Source organism: Hemiscyllium ocellatum, chromosome 3 (genome assembly GCF_020745735.1).
Source record: "Hemiscyllium ocellatum isolate sHemOce1 chromosome 3, sHemOce1.pat.X.cur, whole genome shotgun sequence".
In the NCBI taxonomy this organism is placed as follows: domain Eukaryota; kingdom Metazoa; phylum Chordata; class Chondrichthyes; order Orectolobiformes; family Hemiscylliidae; genus Hemiscyllium; species Hemiscyllium ocellatum.
The window spans coordinates 13,271,450-13,289,917 of record NC_083403.1 but is presented as its reverse complement, the minus strand read 5'-3'; the positions used below and the strand labels follow the sequence as shown (position 1 = coordinate 13,289,917).

Sequence of the window (18,468 nt, the reverse complement as noted above, 5' to 3'; positions counted from 1 at the left end):
ACTGAGCCAGGCTCTGGCAGAGCTGATTGCCCTTCCTGCTGAGTCCTGAACTTCTCTCAGATAGATGTGTAGGTGTGTCATCCCTGATACCCAGGCCAATATTCATCCCTCAACCAGCACTGAATGGGCTGAATGGCCTCCTGCATAGAATTGTATTGCTGTTTGGAGGAGCCTTGCGTTTCTTGCATTACAGGAGTGACTACAAGACTTCAATGACTATAAGCTATTTTGATGACCTTAGTGATTGGAGAAGGACAGGACTTGCCTTGTGAAGGAACCTGCTCCTCATCCCAGCTCCAAATGGCTGCCCAACTTATCCTCAGCTTAGCGTTTAGTTCTCAACTCACCAGCCAGGGCAAACTTTTCTTCAATATGTAATCTGTTAAGCTCCCTAAAATGTTATGTTCTGTTTTCTGTTTTGATGAGATCACCTTGTTCTTCCAAACTCCCAGCAATACAGACCTAATCTATTCAATCTCTCTTCATAAAACAATTTCTTCATCCCAGGAATCAATCTTGTGAACTTTTGTAGCACTTCATTAAAACACAGCCACATTCTTCCACAGATAAGGAGATCTGAAACTTCCCTCCTAATTCCAGAGAGGTCTCACCAAACCCTACATCATTCTGGTCAGACGTTGTTTTCCTCTCATTCTCAGGAATCTCTTAACAAAGAAAAGGCACAGCAAAAAGCAAAGTGATCACAGTCTAGATCAGAGTGATGCTGGAAAAGCACAGCAGGTCAGGCAGCATCCCTGAGGAGCAGGAAAATCGACGTTTCAGGCAAAAGTCCTTCATCAGGAATGATTGATGAAGGGCTTTTGCCCGAAACGTCGATTTTCCTGCTCCTCAGGGATGCTGCCTGACCTGCTGTGCTTTTCCAGCACCACTCTGACCTAGGCTCTGGTTTCCAGCATCTGCAGTCCTCACTTTTGCAAAGTGGTCACAAGCAGATAATCAAGTTCAGGGGTGCGCAGTTGAATCTCCCACCACATGGAGTACAGGAGGGCAGTGAAGACTCATAAAGATGTTAGCCCCTCTCCCAATTGTATAGATAAGCATGGACAACATCAGTTGTGGCTAATTATGCAAATTATTATCAAACTGGAGTAATTATAGTCCAAGATAAAAAGAAAACAAATCTTAAACTGTGGGTTGTCACTGTAGCTGCTTTATGGGGCTGGTTCACCACAGTTCACGCTGACATAGCAATTGTTTATTGTCTTGGCACATTTGAAAAATTGCTCAAAAATAAATAATTTTCCAACCAAAAGGCCCTGAGCTTCAACACAAAAATAACCAACTAGATGCAACAGAGAGGGAGAGAGATAAACAGGGCCCGTGTCAGGGCCAGCACTGACATATCGCATGGAACATCAAGCTAGCTGGCTGTTATCACAGAGTATCACGTCAAATCTTTCCACAATGGGACAGCAACTCCCAGTCTGACACAACATGGGAGGGCCAGACCCATTACCACAGGGACTCCTTACACTGTGTAAAACAAGGTGTACGCTTTTCACACTTACGCACATGAAATATTGCACACACAAACACTCTCATGCACATAAATAACCTTCACATGCAGACACTCGAACACACACACACACACACACACACACACACACACACACACACACACACACACACACACACACACACACACAAGCTCATGCACACAAAGATGGTGAAAGTAAGTGTTTTAGACACCGGCCTGGCCTGCTTTACAACACCGTGTGGTGTACTCGAAAGGTTTTACAGGAGGGGAAAGGAGTGGAGGTGACAATGCTGAGAACAGGCCCAGCCAACGCACTGGCTGCAATGAGTTACTAACAGAGATAATATCTCCTCTCACAATCTCACTGCAGCATATTGTTTTTTCCACTCTCTCTCTCTCTTTGATTCTTTACTTTTTTATCGCTTTCTTTCTTATGCTCTTCCTCTTCCCCCCTCTCTTTGTCTTTAACCTTTTCTCCTCTTTTCTGTTTCTCTTTATCCTGCCTTCCTCTCTTCTGACCTTTTATTGCCTCATTTTTCCTTACCTCTCCTGTCAATTCATTTTTCTTTCTCTTACGCTATTTCTCTTTCTTTGTCTCTTTTCCTTTATTGCCAGCTTCCTTCCTTTAGTTTTCTCTCTCTATTTCTCTCTCTGCCAGGCCAACTCTCCCACTATTTCTGTCCAGGATCCACATCTCCATCTCCGAGATCCTTTCTCTCTCTCTCTTTAGACTCCCACTTTCACACTGTCCCTCACCAATTCCCACGCCCTCTTCTACCTCTGGAGCAGATCCCTGTTTGGTGACTAGTAGTTAATCCCAATTGTCCCTGAACTAGAGGAGGTGTGAAAACAATCTGGAAGACCCCACTCTTGACTACTGCCCAGTCACCCTGGGTTTGCATTGGAGGTTATCCTGAACTAATTAGATTAGATTAGATTACTTACAGTGTGGAAACAGGCCCTTCGGCCCAACAAGTCCACACCGACCCGCCGAAGCGCAACCCACCCATACCCCTACATTTACCTCTTACCTAAGACTACGGGCAATTTAGCTTGGCCAATTCACCTGACCCGCACATCTTTGGACTGTGGGAGGAAACCGGAGCACCCGGAGGAAACCCACGCAGACACGGGGAGAACGTGCAAACTCCACACAGTCAGTCGCCTGAGTCAGGAATTGAACCTGGGTCTCAGGCGCTGTGAGGCAGCAGTACTAACCACTGTGCCACCGTGCCGCCACCTGTGGTGCCTCTGCTGACAGAAACACACAAAGGAATGTCCACTGGGACCAAATGCTATCGGAGGGAGTGGGGGGTGGGGTGGTGTGGGGGAGGGGAATAGGAAGGGAAAGCACTTTGCAAACTTTCTTCAGATGGTCTGTCTCCTCCCCCTGGGTTAATGAGAGCGCACTAAGGAGTTATGAATCCAATTTCCTCATTCCCTGAGCCCATGATTACCTCATTCTGCTTCCCCCAAACAATAATCTCGTCAGTACTCTCTGTTTAAAACAAGCCTTCCACCGAAATAGATGCAACAGAAACGACAGTAAGATATGACAAACAATTCCATTGCTTTGAGTCGATTTTATAATAGTGTGTAAATATATAGATATATATATATATATATATATATATATATAGAATCATAGCCCTGGCTACATCACACAGGAGAGCTAGAAGCTGCCAAGACTTTGAATGTCTCTCTGAAACAATCAGATTGAGACTTTGGGTTTAATTCCTTCGTGTTGACTCGCAGTTATTCTCTGGTGTGGAAGCAGGGAATACCCAGGAATCTGGGGAGTGCTGGGGGGTGTGACAACAAAGAGAAACCCCCATTCCTAACAACTCAACTTCTTCTGCCAGCACTTTACCTAAATGATCCTTCTCCTGACCCCCCTCCCCCACCCTACCCTTACTCCCCTTTCCAAATGTTTATCCAATTCCCCTTCCATTGAATTTGTTTTCACCGCAATTTTCCTCTTTTGCCAGCTAGTTTAAATCTGTCTTCTCTGGTTACCAAAACTCATACTACTGGAAACACTTCCTCATTACTTAATTACTTCCCGTGATAGATTATGATTTGGAACACCCCTCTTAAATATCCTTGGAGACTGAGGGGTGACCTTATAGAATCATGAAGGGCATAGGTGGGGCGAACAGTCCAGGTCTTTTTCCCTCAGGTTGGGGAGTCCAAAACTAGAGGGCACAAGGTGAGAAGGAAAAGATATGTAAGTGGCAATCTTTTCACAGAGTGGTGCGTGTATGGAATGAGCTGCCAGAGGAAGTGGTGGAGGCTGGTACAATTACAACATTTAAAAGGCATCAGGATGGGTAAATGGATCGGAAGGGTTTAAAGGGATACAGACTAAATGCTAGCAAACAGGCCTAGAATTATTTAGGATACCTGGTCAGCATGGATGAGTTAGGGCAAAGGGTTTGTTTCTGTACTGTACAAGTCTATGACTCTATAATCTTCTCTGCCCTAAGGTACGGATATACTGTGTTTGTGATTTCATGTCATTGCACAGTCTGTAACAACTCCAGCCCAGAGCATGGTTACTGTCAGTGATCTCCAAACCTACATGCAGTGCAATGATGTTCTCCTGCACCAGTACCGCTGGTATTCCCCCACAGATCAATCCTTAGTCCTACCCATTCCTCATCTCCATATTACCCCTCTGTGACAGCATCAACTGGCACAGTGTTAGTCTTTACAAACAGGCTGGTCGCACCCACCAATTACCTCAATGGTACCTGCCTCAATCCCTCTATCATTAGTGCATTGTCAACTGCTCATCGACTTTATCTTATAGCTTAACCAGACTGTTTGTAAATTTGGTAACACGTTGAAAGACACACATTACCATGCTGAGAGTTGTGGTATATCAGAAGATTTATAGACCAGAAGACTCAGAAAAAAGTAAACCAGCAAGAAATATAAAAACAGACTGTAAAAGCTTCTTTGTCGATGTAAGATGGAGCTAAAGTGAGTGTTGGTCCCTTCGCAGATGAGATGGTGAGACTGATAAAGGAAAGCAAGGAAATGGCAGAGAACTTGAACAAGTATTTTGTATCTGTCTTTACAGCAGAAGATACTAAGAATATTAGAAAAAAATGTACTGGAAAGACTAGACAAACTGACAAGTCCCCTGGCCCTGATAGCTTGAATCCTAGGCTTGTAAAATAAATGTCTGCCAAGACAGTGGGAGCATTGGTTGTAATTCATGCCTGATTCTGGAAAGATCCCTGTGTACTGGAAAGCCATAAATAAAGCACCTCAATTCAAGAAAGGGGAATTCAGAAAGCAGAAAATTATAGGTCAGTTGGTCTAACATCTGTTGTTGGGAAAATGCTAAAATCCATTATTAAGTAGGTAGTCAAGATCAGAAATCACAAACACCAGGTTATAGTCCAACAGGTTTATTTGAAATCACAAGCTTTCTGAGCGCTGATCCTTCATCAAGTGACCTGGTGTCATGTGACTTGTCCACCACCACCTCAATATCATAAATAGGTAGTATCAGAGCATTTAGATGTGAACATTGCTGGCAGAGCCAACATTTGTTGTCCATTCGTAACAGAGATATCAGGCTAATTCAGAGGGCATTTTAGAGTCAGCCATTTTGCTATGGATCTGGAATCAAATGTAGTGGAGGACAGTCCATTTCCTTCCCCAAAGAACAGTAATGAACCTGGAAGGTTTTCACAACCATCAATAATAGTTTTAAGGTCACCGTTACTAGTTTTGGGCTCTTTTTCAAAAAATAATTAATTAAAATTAAATTTCATAGCTACCCTGGTGGAATCTGAACCAATATCTTGATCAGTCCAGCCACATTACCATGACACCACCATCCACCTCTGTATATATCAGCATATAGTCAGGCAGAATCAACATGGTTTTGTGAAAGGGAAATATTTCTAGACAAATTTATTAGATTTTTGAGGTTATGATAAACATATTGATAAAGCAACATTGGTAGGTGTAAGTGTATTTGGATTTCCAGAAAGCATTTGATAAGGAGTCACATAAAAGTTCTTGAACAAGTTAAGAGCTTGTGGGATTGGGACAATTTACTAATGTGAATAAAGGATTGACCAACAAGTAGGAATCAGAGAGTCAGCATAAATACATTATTTTCAGGTTAGCAAACTATGTTTGGGATCAGTGTTGAGATTTCAATCTTTTTATAAGTTCTGGTCACCTTCCTATCAGGAAGATGCTGTGAAACTTGAAAGGGTTCAGAAAAGATTTACAAGGATGTTGCCAGGGTTGGAGGATTTGAGCTATAGGGAGAGGCTGAACAGGCTGGGGCTGTTTTCCCTGGGGCGTTGGAGGCTGAGGGGTAACCTTATAGAGGTTTACAAAATTATGAGGGGCATGGATAGGGTAAATAGGCAATGTCTTTTCCCTGGTGTCGGTGAGTCCAGAATAGAGGGCATAGGTTTAAGGTGAGAGGGGAAAGATATAAAAGAGACCTAAGGGGCAACTTTTTCACACAGAGGGTGGTGTGTGTATGGAATGAGCTGCCAGAGGATGTGGTGGAGGCTGGTACAATTGCAACATTTAAGAGGCATTTGGATGGGTATATGAATAGGAAGGGTTTGGAGGGATATGGGCCGGGTGCTGGCAGGTTGGGTTGGGATATCGGGTCAGCATGGATGGGTTGGACCGAAGGGTCTGTTTCCATGCTGTACATCTCTGTGACTCTATGACTCTATCTACTTATGGCCTGGTTGACAAATTGTATTGTAACCAAACTTGAAGATGATACAAACATATGCAGGAAAGCAGGTTTCGAGGAGGGTACAGAGAAACTACAAAGGGATGTCGATAATTTGAGTGGTCAAAAAACTTGGCATGTGGAGTACAATGTGGGAAAACATGCTGTTGTCCACTCTGGTAGGAAGAACAGAATACTGTTTGAACAGAGAAGAATGCTAAGTACAAACAGGGTGAGGAGTTATTGTAAACAAATCTCAAACATTTCGCCTGCAGATACAACAAATAATTGGGATGACAAGTTAATGTTGTTTTTATTGCAAGATAGATGGAGTATAATGTTAGGGGAGACCCGTTATATCAGGACAGTACTTTGGTAAGACCACAGCTGGTGGACTGTGGATAGCACTTGGTCCCCTTATTTAAGGAGACATTAGGAACAGCTCACAGAAAGTTCATTTTGCTGATCCCTGGGGTGAAGGTGTTATCTTATGAGAAAAGGTTGGTCTTTTACCCATTGGAGTTGAGATGTTGTTGCTGAAAGCTACAAGATTCTGAGAAGGCTTGTCAGGGTAGATGTAGAGAGGACTTTTCCTCTTGTGATGAATCTAGAACTAGGAGGAATTATTTAAAAATAAAAGGTCTCTTATTTAAGACAGAGCTAAGAGGAATTTCTTCCTTGGGAGGTTTATTAATTGTCTACCTCAGACAGCAGTGGAGGCTGGGTCATTGAATGTATTCAAGCCTGAGGCAAATGTTAGGAGAGCAGATGCTGGAGATTAGAGTCAAGATCAGAGTGGTGTTGCAAAAGCACAGCAGATCAGGCAGCATCCTGATTTTCCTGCTCCTTGGATGCTGCTTAACCTGCTGTGCTTTTCCAGCACCACTCTCATATTCAAGCCGGAGTCAGACAAAAGGGAGTTCGGGAGAAAGTGAAACCACAATCACAGCCAGAGCATACAACATAGAACATTACAGCGCAGTACAGGCCCTTCAGCCCTCGATGTTGTGCCGACCTGTCATACCAATCTGAAGCCTATCTAACCTACACTATTCCATGTACATCCATATGCTTGTCCAATGACGACTTAAATGTACTTAAAGTTGGCAAATCTACTACCGTTGCAGGCAAAGCATTCCATACCCTTACTACTCTCTGAGTAAAGAAACTACCTCTGATATCTGTCCTGTATCTATCACCCCTCAATTTAAAGCTATGCCCCCCAGCCCCGTGCTCACCGTCACCATACTTGGAAAAAGGCTCTCCCTCTCCACCCTATCTAACCCTCTGGTTATCTTCTATAAAGATCATGAACTGACACAGGCTTGATGGGCCTGCTCCTCTTTTTGTAATCTTGTTTGATGCCAAGATCCATTTTTGACGATACATCCACACTATCATAACGACTGAATATTTCCACCACTGTAACAATAGCAGTCTCAGCTCCTCCTTTGAGTTTATGTTAACTCTAGCCTCGACAATTGCAATACACTGTAGGACTTGGTGGTCACTTGGTCTACTGGATGAGACCTTTCATTTCAGTGGGAATCCAGATACTATCAGGTGGTGCACTGCTGTGATCTATGAGTTCTGCTGTGATCGCTTTGGGCTCTTGTGGTGTAGTGGTTCAAGAAGTGAGTTACAAAGTGTTTGAACAGCTTATTGAAATAACTATTCCTACCTTTATAATGGAGAACAGATCAATGTTCCTCTCTATTTAATGAGGCCATATTTATCCTTGCTAGTCCTTTTCACATATCAATAAAAGCTTTTATATTCTGACTTTATGTACCTCATTAGCTTACACTCATATTCTCTTTATCTAATCCTAATCAGTTCCTTGGTTGTTCTTAATTGCTTCCAATCCTCAGGCCTACCACTATTCTAGCTTTCTTATAAGCCACTTACTTTTGATCGATTAGAATCTAAAGAAAACACACACACACACACACACACACACACACACACACACACACACACACACACACAGCTGGTTTCCCACATTCTAACCTCTGTAAACTTCAGGTCACTAAGAATTCTGCCTCACTTTTTCTGAGCTTGCTCTGTGTTGCTTCGACTCAGCACTCTCTACGTGGTCAGTGATCCACCAGTTGAGAAATGCTCCAAAGTTTAAATTATCATCTTTGCTTTCAAATGCCTACCCAGACTCACCCCTCCCCACTTTTGTAATCTAGCCCCTGTCTGACAATCCTCCAAGAGCTCTCTAATTCTGGTCTTTTGTGCGTTCTCAATATTCCCTGTTCCACCAGCGGTGGCCTGGCCCATAAACTGAGGAACTTCTTCCCCGTACCTCTCATCTCTCAAACACCTTTTCCTCTTTTAACACATTAGAACATAGAACATAGAAAAGTACAGCATGGAAGAGGCCCTTTGGCCCCCAATGTTGTGCTGAGGGTTAATCCTAATGTGAAATAAAATAACTGAACCTATGCACCCCTCAACTCACTGCTGTCCATGTGTATGTCCAGCAGTCGCTTAAATGTCCCCAATGACTCTGCTTCCAGCACCACCGTTGGCAATGCATTCACAACTCTGCGTAAAGAACCAACCTCTGATGTCTCCTCTCTACCTTTCCCCTAATATCTTAAAACTATGCCCCCCCTCATACCAGTCAATTCTGCCCTGGGGAAAAGTCTCTGGCTATTGACTCTATTAAACCATTCTTTAGACATTCTTTAAACCCTACCTGTTTGAGCAAACGTTTTTGGGTCATTGGGCCTGATAGCCAGAATGTAATCTGACATCTGCATGTGGCATTTCTCTGAAGCACCGTGATGCTATGTGACAACGCTAGGTAAATGCAAGTGTTGTTGCTGCCTCCCTCCCTCCCTCCCTTGTTAATGGAGGGTGATCAGGAGAGTGAGAAGTGAGTGCTTGTACTCACCACCCTGGGTTTCGGCTGGTGCTCCAGGGTCTGGAGAAAGGCTGAGCTGGCATCCCCTCCTTTGTCCGGGTCACTCGAGATGTCTTCCTCCGACTCGTCCCAGGAGGAGGAGAAGCCAGCGGAGGAGGCTGACGAGGAGGAGAGTTTGCGGATGAAAACCCGGGGACCATTGGGATTCCCGTCATCGTTGGCCTCCCCCCTGCTGTCGTCATGCCCGTGCTCTGTCACGATGACGTGGGGGATCTCCACCAGGCCGGACTGGGTGGCAGGAGGTGGTAACGGGTGACAGGGGAGAGGGCAGGCCGGAGACGGAGTCCTGAGGCTGTTCAGCCGATCTCCAGGGTGTTGGTCCTCATTCGGACAGTGCCGGGTTAACTGGCTGCCTTCCTCCTGGCCTGAAATGGTGCTCCTCTTCAATGTGCTGCCTGGTATTGCCAGCAGTGCTGTATCCCTGCTCTGCTCCGACTGGTTGCCTCTGGTGACCCCCATGCCTGCTGAGATCTCCTCATCTGATCGGGAACACTGCCACTTCCTGGCCAGGCTCCTGCGCCGAAGCAGCTCCTGCTGATCTCCGGCCGTTTCAGGGATTCCGCACTCCTGTTTGCCCTGTGGAAGGGGGCTGAGGGGGGAGCTGGACGTTCCCTCTGGAGCAGGGGCTGGCCCTGGGGATCGGCCGCGCACTCGCAGGTCCTCACTGGACCGGGCCGGCGAGAGCCCACGCCCGCCATTCACCCCAGGGCTCGGCGCCAGGCGCACATGGCAACGCGAGACGTGTCTCTCGGGCACCTTCAGCGCCAGCCTGGGGGTTCGATGGGGACAGTCTGTCTTGACGTCGTTGTTCATTCTGCCCAGGCTGATCAAGGTGCAAGCAGCCATAGCATCAGCAGCTGGCAGTGCGGGAGGCCGGGCAAGCACCCTGGGTAATGGGGGGCATTGACATCCAGCCTTAAACTCCCCGGTGCCCACCTCCCCTCCCCTGCCAGGAGTTGGCTGTCCCACCTCGCCAAGGTTAAGAAATCTGCCCGGGCATCGCCAATGAATCCGCTGGTGGGTGACTATTCAGAACATGACCCCTCGCTCAGATCCGGGCGAGCGAGTGGGAGGTGGGCACAGAGGCAGGTGAACTGAGGCGCTGCTGGTGGCGATGTCAATGTGTCCCGTTAAGTGCCCCCTCTCCAGTGCCCTACAAAGCACTGCAGAGTTTCTGCAAATCCGAGTGGCACCTGGGCAGATTCCAAATGCCCAGTGCTTGAATAACCATCCTCTTCAGAGACCCTCTTTGCCCCTACTTGCCTCACAGTTAAACCGGTGCCAGTCTGCGGGAGTCTACACCACTCTTTGATGTAGCCAGTGCCCTGGGGTGGATGTGGCAGGGAGAGAGGCTGACTTTTAAACTCTCCAGTGACCCCAGAACAACATAGATAAACACCTCAAGGGCTGCACACACGTTCAGCGTCCAGGAGGGATCTTTGCAGTTCCCAGTCCGGAATCCAGCACTCAGGGTAGCATGGGGACCCTCCTCATGCGGTCCCAGCCCACGGGAAAAAAACACTCTTGCAGTAACACAAGTCCAGGCGGGCAGCAATTAAAAGCACATTGAAGCTTCACTCACAACAAACTACACAACTTGGCTTCACAGAGAGACGGTGGGGAGGAGGAGGAGGAGGAGGAGGGGGTGGGGACAGGATTGCAGGAGCCACCCCCTCCAGACACTTGCCGCTTTCCTCAAGTTGCAATGAAATTGTTCATAGCCTGTAGAGTTGAGCTCCAAGGCTGGGAGGCTGCAGCCCACTCCGCTCGGCTCTCCTCTCCTCTCAGCAGGGAGTGTGTGTTGATCTCGGCTGAGCGCTGATATTTTCCGATCTCGTTCTCTCTCTCTCTCTCTCTCTTTGCAGCGACTGGTTGGTTCAGAGCCCAGTGTGTGTGTGTCTGACTGCTCTCCGGGCAGGAAGGAAGTGAGTGAGTGACTGTCGGTTCTGAAGAGTGTATGTGAGCGAGGCAGCTTGTTTTGACACACACACACAGACATAAAGACACTCACACCCCCGCCCCACACACACACTCACACACAGAGGCACTCAGACATAAAGACACACACACATACAGTGAGACTCACACAGACATAAAGACACACACACAGAGACACTCAGACATAAAGACACACACACACAGTGAGACACCCACACCCCTGCCCCACACACACACTCACACACAAAGACACACACACAGTGAGACACACACACAGTGAGACACACAGAGACACTCAGACATAAAGACACACACACACACACACTGAGACACCCACACTCCACACACTCACACAGTGAGACACCCACACCCCCGCCCCCCCCCACACACACACAGTGAGACACACACAGTCCTGCCCCACACACACACTCACACACAAAGACTCACACAGTGAGACACCCACAACCCCGCCCCACACACTCACAGTCACACACAGAGACACTCACACATAAAGACACACACACACACACACATGAGACACCCACCCACCCCGCCCCACACACTCACAGTGACACACTCACACTCTCACAAACAAACATGGAGACAGAGACACTGAGAAAAATACACACAAGCACAACCACACACAGGGCTCCGAATAGGGACTCGAACAATGCGAAACTTGAGAAAGTTCACCACCAACAACAGACTTGCTCATGAGCCATTAGAAAGTGCACACACCGCAATGTCATAATTTTACAGTAACTCTGAGGCTGAATGTGAAATGGTTTTTTGGGGGGGTGGGGAGGGAGAAGGTTACAGTTTATTTTACTTTCTATTCTCTCTTTCTTTGGGCAGATTATTTAATTGCTGACACAGACATGTGTGGGAGTAGATAGGCAGGCCGGCCCGGCCGCAGGGTCAGGAAAACCTGTTAGCGATTCATTCCGAACACAGGGCTAGGCCTGGAGCCTGGGTCACAATGCTGCTGGCCACCTGGCAATTGGGTCTTTGGATCAGCAGGCTCAGCTCAAAGCCAGCATTTACTGGCCAGGACCTGATGGAGAACACTACCCCAACCACCTGTTCCCCCTCACCTGCTTCCCCTAGCCCCTCACCCCTTGGTTATGGGGCAACATCCCCATGAACAAATGGATCCTGGCAACTGTTCACATCTACCTCAGAGAGGTGACTATGGATCTGAAATACAGAACATTCAAAAGGGCAGCACTCCTGCAGCACTGCGCTGGACTGACCACCTCATAGAGTCATAGAGATATACAGCACGGAAACAGACCCTTCGGTCCAACCCATCCATGCCGACCAGATATCCCAACCTAATCTAGTCCCATTTGCCAGTTCCTGGCCCATATCCCTCCAAACCTTTCCTATTCATATACCCATCCAAATGCCACTTAAATGTTACAATTGTACCAGCCTCCACCACTTCCTCTGGAAGCTGATTCCATACACGTACCACCCTCTGCATGAAAAAGTTACCCCTTAGATCCCTTTAATATCTTTCCCCTCTCACCCTAAACCTGTGCCCTCTAGTTCTGGACTCCCCGACCCCAGGGAAAAGATCTTGTCTATATAACCTACACATGCCCCTCATGATTTTATAAACCTCTATGAGGTCACCCCTCAGCCTCTGACACTCCAAGGAAAACAGCTCCAGCCTACTTAGCATCTCACCGTAGCTCAAATCCTCCAACCATTCAAAGTTTCACAACATCCTTCCGAAAGGAAGGAGACCAGAATTGCACACAGTATTCCAACAGTGGCCTAACCAACATCCTGTACAGCCGCAACATGACCTTCCAACTCCTGTATTCGATGCTCTGACCAATAAAGGAAAGCATACCAAACGCCTTCTTCACTATCCTATCTACCTGCGACTCCACTTTCATGGAGCTATGAACCTGCACTCCAATGTCTCTCTGTTCAGCAACACTCCCTAGGACCTTAGCATTATGTGTATAAGTCCTGCTAAGATTTGCTTTCCCAAAACGCAGCACCTCTCATTTATCTGAATTAAACTCCATCTGCCACTTCTCAGCCCATTGGCCCATCTGGTCAAGATCCCATTGAAATCTGAGGTAACCTTCTTCGCTGTCCACTACACCTCCAATTTTGGTGTCATCTGCAAACTTACTAACTGTACCTCTTATTATCACATCCAAATCATTTACATAAATGATGAAAATCTATGGACCCAGCACCGATCCTTGTGGCACTCCACTGGTCACAGGCCTCCAGTCTGAAAAACAACCCTCCACCACCACCCTCTGTCTTCTACTTTTAAGCCAGTTCTGTATCCAAATGGTTAGTTCTCTGTGTATTCCATGAGATCTAACCTTGCTAACCAGTCTCCCTAGGGGAACCTTGTCAAACGCCTTACTCAAATCCATATAGATCACATCCAACGCTCTACCCTCATCAATCCTCTTTGTTACTTCATCAAAAAACTCAATCAAGTTTGTGAGACATAATTTCCCACACACAAAAGTTGACTATCCCTAATCAGTCCTTGCCTTTCCAAATACAAGTACATCCTGTCCCTTAGGATTCCCTCCAATAACTTGCCCACCACTGAGGTCAGGCTCACTGGCCTATAGTTCCCTAGCTTGTCCTTACCACCCTTCTTAAACAGTGGCACCACGTTTGCCAACCTCCAGTCTTCGGGCACCTCACCTGTTACTATCGATGATACAAATATCTCAGCAAGAGGCCCAGCAATCACTTCTCTAGCCTCCCACAGAGTTCTGGGGTACACCTGATCAGGTCCTGGGGATTTATCCATCTTTATGCGTTCCAAGACATCCAGCACTTCCTCCTCTGTAATATGGACATTTTGCAAGGTGTCACCATCTATTTCCTTACATTCTATATCTTCCATATCCTTCTCCACAGTAAACACTGATGCAAAATACTCTATTAGTATCTCCCCCATCTCCTGAGGCTCCACACAAAGGCCGCCTTACTGATCTTTGAGGGGCCCTATTCTCTCCCTAATTACCCTTTTATCCTTAAAGTATTTGTAAAAAAAATCCTTTGGATTCTCCTTAACTCTATTTGCCGAAGCTATATCGTGGCCTCTTTTTGCCCTCCTGATTTCCCTGTTAAGTATACTCCTCCTGCCTTTATACTTTCCTAAGGATTCACTCGATCTATCCTGTCTATACCTGACATATGTTTCCTTCTTTTTCTTAACCAAACCCTCAATTTCTTTCGTCATCCAGCATTCCCTATACCTACCAGCCTTTCCTTTCACCCTCACAGGAATATACTTTCTCTGGATTCTTGTTATCTCATTTCTGAAGGATTCCCATTTTCCAGCCGTCCCTTTACCTGCGAACATCTGCCCCCAATCAGCTTTTGGAAGTTCTTGTCTAATACCCTCAAAACTAGCCTTCCTCCATTTAAGAACTTCAACTATTAGATCTGGTCTATCCCACCTCTATCGAATTTCCTCTCAACATTCCCCTTTGAGGAAAACACTCTCAACTTCCCCAATGCAACTGAAGATTCCCTTCCCTGGAATGATTCTCGTCGACCTTCATTGCAGCCTCTCACACATTGTTCACACATCCTTCCTGAAATGTGTTACCAGAACTGAATGCAATATTCCACTATGAGCAGTGTGTTATATTGGGGTTGACCAGAACAGTTTCCATTCATATCCTATCCCTTCTGTAAAATTCCGGGATCCTCCCACCTTCAATTATTCGGGCGCATTTACCCCCACCTCCAGTTGAACTGCCCCCATTGTTTTATATTGCCTCTCATACGTCTCTGCCTTGAACCACATCTGCCACTTGACTGCCCATTCCACCAACCTGCCTGGGTCAATGCTCAACCTTGCAGGCCCCAGGTGAAATATACTGCCACCCAACTCACCGTGACAAGGATTCGGGAATAAGCACTTAAAAAGTACAACAGTCCTTTTAGAAAATCCACTTGTGGCATTTGGGCATCACTCGTTCAGCCAGCACTTCACGCCCATCCCTAGTTATCCTTGAGAAGGTGATAGTGAACTGCCTACTTAAACCCCTGCAGTCCATGTGCTATGTGTTGATCCACAGTGCCCTTAAGGTGGGAATTCCAGGATTTTGACCCAGCAACAGTGAAGGGACAGTGATATATTTCCAACTCAGGATGGTGAGTGGTTTGGAGGTGGTGGCATTCCCTTGTTCCCTTGTCCTTCTAGATGGAAGTGGTCGTGGGTTTGGAAGGTGCTGACTGAGGACCTTTGGTGAATTTCCGCAGGGCATCTTGTAGATAGTACACACTGCTGCTGCTGAGCGTCGGTGATGGAGGGAGGGGATGTTTGAGATTATGATGCTGCTTTGTCAGGGTGGTTTTAAGTTTCTTGAGTGTTGTTGGAGCAGTACCCATCCAGGCAAGTGGATGTAATCCATCGCACTCCTGATTTGTGCCTTGGCGTTGGGGAGTCAGGAGGTGAGTTACTTACTGCAGTATTCTTAGCCTCTGAATTCCTCTTGTAGCCATTGTATTTATATGGTGGTTCCAGTCCAGTTCTGGTCAATGGTAATGCCCCTCAGATGTTGACTGCAGTGGGGGAAAGAATTCATGGAGTGACTATGAGATTGTCTCTTATTGGAGTTGGTTAATGCCTGGCATTTGTGTGGTGCAACTGTTACTTGCCACCTGTCAGCCCAAGTCTGGATATTGCATTTGAACATGGACTGCTTCAGTATCTGAGGAGCCGGGAATGGTGCTGAACATTGTGTAAACATTGGCGAACACCACCTCCCCCCCCCACCCCCCCCCACCACTTCCGACCTTATGATGGAGAGAAAGTAATTGATGAAGCAGCTGAAGATGGTTGGTCCTAGGACATTACCCTGAGGAACTGCTGCAGAGATACCCTGGAGCTGGGCTGACTGATCTCCAACAACAACAACCACCTTCCTATGTGCCAGATATGACATCAACTGGTGGAGTTTTCACCCTGATTCCCGTAGCCTCCGGTTTTGTTATGATAACATGTTACTTTATTGAAGAATGACAGATGAAAATGATTGACACTGCTTGTGGAAATCTGAAGAGTGAGTCAGCCCAGACAGCTCTTGCACACCTCCTAGTGGTTACACCAAGGTAGCATTGAGAGAGATCTGTCAAGTTTGTCCCTTCCCAATGACCTTGCAGATTAGCTGGTGGCCAGGCAAGATAGAGGGAGTGAGGAGAGTGGGGATGCAGATGGAGGAGAGAGAAAAGAGTTTAAACTGTAAAAGGGAATACGTGCTTCCAAGTGAAAGGGCCTTATTTCCACCTATTGTGGTGTGTTCTCAGGGAGAAGATCCAACTTTCATCTCTGGCCTATCCCTTTCCACTGCAGTTATGAAATAACTCTACAGAGACAGGTATCCCATCACCAAGTTACTCTTTATTTACATGTGCATAGACCTTGACACTAACCTAGCTAGTTCAGAGAATGAGCAGCACCCCAACAATCCTGTTTAAATCTGACAGCCAGGCTCCCTGATTGGACCAAACAAATTAACAGCCCCAATCAGGGAACTCATATTCTATGCGTTCCACTTGGCTGACTACATCTCTTCCACTCTGGGTCTGGGGGATGTAGGCCTAATCTTCTTCCTGTAGCTCCTGCTGGGTCCAGTCCCTCCAACTCTGCCTCGGATATGGGCAGCGTGTACTGGACTGGAACACACCACTTGCATCTGGAGCAACTCAGAAGAAATGAATTCTCTTCTTCAGGCAGTAAAGCTGTCGAGGCTGCAACATCCACCATGCCCATCTCAGAGTCAGAGATTTCTTCAACATGGAGGGAGAGAACCCATGGGCTCTGACAGTCTTCCCAGCTGTTTGAGGGGCCAGGTATTAGATTAGATTACATTACAGTGTGGAAACAGACCCTTCGGCCCAACAAGTCCACACCGACCCTCCAAAGCGTAACCCACCCATACCCCTACATTTACCCCTTACCTAACACTACGGGCAATTTAGCACGGCCAATTCACCTGACCCGCAAATCTTTGGACTGTGGGAGGAAACCGGAGCACCCGGAGGAAACCCACGCAGACACGGGGAGAATGTGCAAACTCCACACAGTCAGTCGCCTGAGGCGGGAATTGAACCTGGGTCTCTGGCACTGTGAGGCAGCAGTGCTAACCACTGTGCCACCGTGCCCCCCATGGTGTTTTGCTTCTGCCCGGTTTGTGAGTTTGCAGCTTTCTTGTGGTCCTTGCGCTTGTTCAGGACCTCCTCTCCTGTCTGAACTTTGTATGTCATGGGACCTGACCTCGTGTTGACCATGCCTTTGGCTCATGCAGGGCCATTCTTCTGGTTTCAGAACCAAACCTTGCCTCACCAAGGAGACTGTCTGTCCTGATAAGAGGAGTCTTGTGACCGGCCTTAGCAATTCCAGCCTCCCACTGCCGGGTCTGGGAAGATCAGATTTAGAGATAGTGACCATCCAAGGCTCCAAAGAATCATTCCAAGTCCGGCAGAGATTTACCTGCATTTCCTCCAACCGGCATCTCCAAATCATTCCTCCAACCTGATTGACTGTATCCATTGCTCCCGATTTGGTGACCTCTACATCGGAGAGACCGAGTACAATCTCATGGATCGGTTCAGGGAACGTTTATGGTCCACACGCTCCAGTCAACCCCAGCTCCTGGTTGCCAGCCATTTTGACGCCCTCTCCCACTACCCAACATGTCTGTCCTGGGCCTCCTTCACCGTCAAAGTAAAGCCACACGCAAAATTGGAGGAAGAACACCTCATCTTCCATGTGGGGCCTCAACATAGAAGTCACCAGCTTCCAAATTTATCCAGCCCCTCCCCACCTCATCCCAGGTCCAGCCCTCCCTCTCCACTCCATCCCCTTGATCTGACCCAACCTGTCCATCTTCCTTCTTACCTATCCGTTCCACCCATCCCACTGACCAATCCCATTCAGCTCCTAACTTCATCCACCATCACCATCCCACCTACCTTTCCCTCAGCCCCCAGCCCCCTTCCCCCTTCCCGGTTCTGATGAAGGATCCTGTCGATTCTCCTGCCCTTCTGATGCTGCTTAACCTGATGTGCTTTTTCCATCTCCACATTTTATCCACCCTAAGATCTGATTTAACCTAATGTGGAGCCTTCTCCTCATTAGCAATTCTGCTTAAGCTATTGCTGTGGTTGCGTAAGGGGTGACCTAACAATCGAATAGCAACCAGGACAGTTCGGTTTCTAGTGAAGCTGTAAGTTGTTGCTTTAAGTCTACCTTCAAAGTTTTGCTCTTTCTGCCAGACCACTGGATGATGGATGATATGCAGCTGTCCTTGTATGCCAAATGCCATTTCACTTTAGGAAATACTCAAATTCCCTGTTGTCTGTGAC

General features: G+C 47.0%; 1 protein-coding gene across 1 annotated transcript in view; it reads right to left on the bottom strand.

Moving 5' to 3' along the window:
• LOC132830718 (inositol-trisphosphate 3-kinase B-like) overlaps positions 1 to 11,080 on the bottom strand; it is a 116,371-nt gene extending 105,291 nt beyond the window's left edge. Inside the window, exon 1 of the mRNA XM_060848549.1 lies at positions 9,127 to 11,080. Coding sequence (XP_060704532.1) covers positions 9,127 to 10,002 — 876 coding nt within the window. The 5' untranslated portion in view covers positions 10,003 to 11,080. The remainder of the gene's footprint in view (positions 1 to 9,126) is intronic.
• Between the last annotated feature and the right edge of the window lie 7,388 nt (positions 11,081 to 18,468).